The sequence below is a fragment of the Silene latifolia genome, chromosome 11 (assembly GCF_048544455.1).
Source record: "Silene latifolia isolate original U9 population chromosome 11, ASM4854445v1, whole genome shotgun sequence".
Taxonomy (NCBI): Eukaryota; Viridiplantae; Streptophyta; class Magnoliopsida; order Caryophyllales; family Caryophyllaceae; genus Silene; species Silene latifolia.
In genome coordinates, this window is record NC_133536.1 from 122,451,729 (window position 1) to 122,456,393 (window position 4,665).

General features: G+C 36.1%; 1 protein-coding gene across 1 annotated transcript; it reads right to left on the reverse strand.

Annotated features, from left to right (window-relative positions):
- Positions 1-1,497: 1,497 nt before the first annotated feature.
- On the reverse strand, positions 1,498-4,042 carry LOC141613916 (uncharacterized). Its single transcript, XM_074432656.1, has 3 exons — positions 3,890-4,042; positions 1,756-3,524; positions 1,498-1,693 (listed from the first exon to the last, which is right to left on the reverse strand). Exons 1-3 carry the CDS (start codon positions 4,040-4,042, stop codon positions 1,498-1,500), a joined length of 2,118 nt encoding a protein of 705 aa, XP_074288757.1.
- Positions 4,043-4,665: the final 623 nt, after the last annotated feature.

Below are 4,665 nucleotides of genomic sequence, written 5' to 3' on the forward strand. Positions count from 1 at the left end.
CATGGCATGGAGTATTATATATGATTTTTTCGAGTAGTGATAAAAGAAATGGAGTACTCACCAGCTCTTCAACTATTTTTTCGGTCTCCGAATTTATACATGCTCCGTCATTGCCTACTCTTCCCTCTATCCATAAGTCACCTCGTTTTATGATAGTTGGGGTTTGACTACTTTCTTCCGCCGAGTCGTCTATCCCCGTTCCTTTCTCTTTTTCTTGTTCTTTGATCTTCAATTTTGCTTTCAATTTTTCTTCCAATTTTCGCTTGGCTTTTCGATATCCTCCACGAGACATTCCGTGAGGGTACTTGTTCTTACTCCGCCTCTCTGCAAAGCAACCTTATTTATAGCCTGCAAAAATAAAAGAGAACGACTTATTAGCAGAATACGAACTTATTTATTACTACCAAAGATGATACTAAAATATAAACGAATCGAATCTAAGTACTTACTTTAAATTCTTCGACAATCGAGACTCTTTAAACTCCTTCCATACTTGATTTGATGTAAGGATACTTCTTTACCGGATCAGTCTCAACAGGCAACTTTCGACCTTTAGGGGGTTTTCGATAAACATACACTGCAGTCAATTTTGACTTAAAGTTTGTCCACGTGGTATTTGCAATTTTGATAACTTGCTGGTACTTTGTCTTTGGAATGTCAAAAACTGACTACAAATGCCAAAACATCATATGTGATTTCGAATGTCCAAAATTTGTCATTAATAATAAGCGGGAAAATTAATTAGTATATTACCAAAACCTCATCCCAAATCTTCAGCTTAAGCTCCTCTCCCACATGCTTCCATGTACGAATGGTAATTGGCACTTTCGAGCGTCCAAGTAGACCAACATAACTCGTATACTTAGCACCAATCTTCTCAATTGGCTCACCATCAGAATCAAATTCTACTTTAAGCTTTTTACCCTGATCACGTAATGCTGTCAACTCCTTCATAAGCACCACGCTTTTGATCTTTCTTGGACGAGTTGTACTACTACATGGTACTGATGAAGCCATGATGACCTGCATTAAAATAAATTAAAACAGGTCAGAAAATGGACAAAATACAGCGAACATGTACAGCAAGAAAACTATTTTACTGAAACAAGGTAAACTTAATTACCTCCTAGCTAGATGTATGCAATTGCTCTCATAGATATAAAAATCATAAGTAATTGAACATAAGGAAGACATTAGGTCAGATGTTAAAGTAAGGAACAGGTGAAAATAAGTACAGATTGAGAGACGACTATTACTTAAAATAACGACCCGTGCTCTGCAAAATGCTTTTTAGTGTGAATTGACTCTCCAAATCAAATTACTCCAAAATACAGCTCTAATGATAAATGATAAGTACAGTGACTTAAACAACTAAAAATAGGAAAGACATTAAAATGAAAATACTGTCTTAAAATAAAAACATAACAAACAAACAGAAAAATGAGTGAGAGCAATTGTCTTAACATAAAAGTCAACCCATAAAGTTGCAAACAAAAACTAGCTACTGATTTTTTCTAGGGCAACCCATAACCCTTCTTCATGGTCATCTCGTAGATAAAAGTCATCTACATCATCAGTAGTCGTAGGCGGCAATCCAGAAGAAAAAGGAGGCAATTCGTCATCCACTTCATCCATTGCTTCTTTACCCACAAATTGCTTCTTACCATGAAGGACAATCGACCACTTCTCCTTCCTTCATGTCGAGATGTCGGAAGCCCAATAGGTTCAACATTGGACATGTACTCATTGACAAACTGTAGGGCCTCTTCTGCAATATAACCCTGAATCATACAACCTTCTGGCCTGTTTTGGTTTCTTACATAGGCGGCTAAAGGCTTCATATATCGCTCAAATGGATACATATTTCTTAAAAATACCGGTCCACAAATCTTAATTTCCCTCACCAAATGTACTACTAAGTGCTGCATTATATCGAAAAAGGAAGGAGGGAAAAACATCTCAAGTTCACACATAGTAGTAATAACATCTCGTTGTAATGTAAACAACGTATCTGAGTTAACAACTTTGCTAAATATTGCATTGAAAAAATAGCAAAGTCGAATAATAGCTCCCCGAACATGATTAGGCAGAACTCCACGAAGTGCAACGGGTAGTAATTGTTGCATTAAAGTGTGACAATCATGTGATTTCAAACCCACCAGTTTTAAGTCTTTCATAGACACAAGATTTCTTATGTTCGATGAATAGCGTTGCGGAACCTTCACCCCATGTAAACATTCACACACACTTTTTTTTTCATTTCGTGACAAAGTATAACAAGCTGGGGGTAAATAGGTCCTTGACCCTCTAATTTGTGGTGCTAGTTCTGGTCGTATATTTTGAGCAGCCATATCTTGTCTTGCTTTGACACCATCCTTTGTTTTACCAGGGATGTTGAGAAGTGTGCCAATAAGGCTCTCACACACATTTTTCTCCACGTGCATGACATCAATACAATGTCTCACGGACAAATGTTTCCAATATGGTAAATCCCAAAATATAGACCTCTTTTTATATAAAGTCCCATCACTTCTCTTATAAGGTTTTCCAAAATTATTTTCAATGTTTTTCACTTTCTCATAAACTTCTTTCCCACTTAAAATTTTTGGAGGGTTTCTAAGTTCTTGTTTTCCATTAAATGGCTTCATTTTTTTCCTATAAGGGTGTGAGAGGTGGAGCAACCTTCTGCTACAAAGGTACACATTCTTTCCTCCATGAACTAAACGATCAGAAATTGTATCCTCCTCAAAAATTGGGCAAGCTTTAGCCCCTTTCACAGTATAACCAGATAGGTTGCCATATGCCGGGAAGTCATTAATGGTGCAAAATATCATGGCACGTAGGTTTAAAGTCTCACCACGATAAGCATCATATACCTCTACCCCTTCATCCCATAATAACTTTAAATCATCCATCAATGGTTCCAAGTAAACATCTATGTCATTTCCAGGTTGCTTAGGCCTGTAAATTAGTAGTGACAACATAAGATATTTACGTTTCATGCATAACCAAGGAGGCAAATTATAAATTGTTAGCAAAACAGGCCACGTACTCCACTGACTACTTAGATTACCAAATGGATTCATACCATCAGTACATAGTCCAAGCCTTAAATTTCTAGCATCAGACCCAAATTCAGGAAACAAATGATCTATGCTTTTCCACTGAGTTGAATCAGTAGGATGACGAATTTTATCATCTAAAATTCTACCATCACCACCAGCATGCCAAATTAAGTTTCTCGCCTCTTTTAAATTTGCAAACATTCTTTTAAATCTTGGGATAATGGGAAGATACCACAAGACTTTAACTGGGACACCTTTACTATTTGTGGAATTCTTTTTCGGCAACTTATAACGTGAACTCCCACACTTTGGACATTTGTCTAATTCTTTATAATCTTTCCGAAACAAAATGCAATCGTTACGACATGCATGTATTTTTACATAATCAACTCCCATTGGACACAAAATTTTCTTAGCATCATACGTACGCCTAGGGAGTTCATTGCCTTCCGGTAACATCTGACCCAAAAACTCAAGCAAAGTTGTGAAACTTTTATCACTCCATCCATTTTTAGCCTTTAAACTATACAATTTTAAAGTTCTTTGATAGGCGTGTGAAAGTTGAACCAGGGTACAAGGGTTTTATTGCATCACCAAACAGCCTATCAAACATCTCAATTTCACTTGGGTCTACAGCGGATTTTTTCAAATCATTTATAAGATTGTCTACTCGATCAACATTTTCATCAAAATCGTCTCCCTCAAAGTCGCTATCATCCCCTAAATTACTACACAAAGTGGGGCAAGACATCCTCCCCATGCCAAATCCACCTTGTATAACTCTTGTCAATACCATTAATTAGGAGGTGACTTTCCAATTCTACCGCATCAACATACTCATTATTCCCACATTTAACACATGGACAGAAAAGTTGTTCCACATTCTCTGCATTATTCATAGCATGTCTAACAAAATATTCCACCCCTTCCCTATATCTTGAATCCAAACGATCAACAAACATCCATTCGCGATCCATATCCATACTCCAAATTTCTCGCAATAATAGGGAAGAGGGTTAAAATCGCTTACTATTTTCGAGTTCATCACTTCACCTAATTACTTAACTCTCTACTCCTTAATTAACATTCTACCTTACTTTTACTCCTTACTTTGTTTATTTACATGCTTTTTATGCTACAAACGTATTGATTGAAAATAGTAAGCAGATTTTCAAACATGCTAATCACAGACCATACATTCACTACACATTCACACATGCTAATCACAGACCATAGAAACCTCCAATTTGAGCATACATTCACATACATTCTTTCACTGGACCATACATTCACACAACTACCAACTAATGCTCATACAACCACATCAAAAGAGACCCAATTCAACTAAACATTAGAATGATAAGTTTGATAATCTAATAGTCAAGTTTGAAACTTTTCGAATGATTATTAAAAAACTAAATGGCAAAATTCAAGCAAAGCGGGTGCCAAAATAATTAATACAAATGGCTCATCCGCTTATACACAAATTCATCACTTAAACAAACAAAGAATTCAACTAACAACGAGTATCATTCATATATAAACCAGGAATATAAATGCATGTAATACAATAATAGCAATGTATAATAATAAACCCCCA

Coding starts and splice junctions, on each gene's coding strand:
- LOC141613916 (XM_074432656.1), bottom strand. CDS start 4,042: ATGGATCGCGAATGGATGTTTGTTGATCGTTTGGATTCAAGATATAGG. Junction 3,525..3,889: donor ATAATGAGTATGTTGATGCG/GTAGAATTGGAA, acceptor TTTTTGGGTCAG/ATGTTACCGGAAGGCAATGA. Junction 1,694..1,755: donor ATTGCAGAAGAGGCCCTACA/GTTTGTCAATGA, acceptor CTCGACATGAAG/GAAGGAGAAGTGGTCGATTG.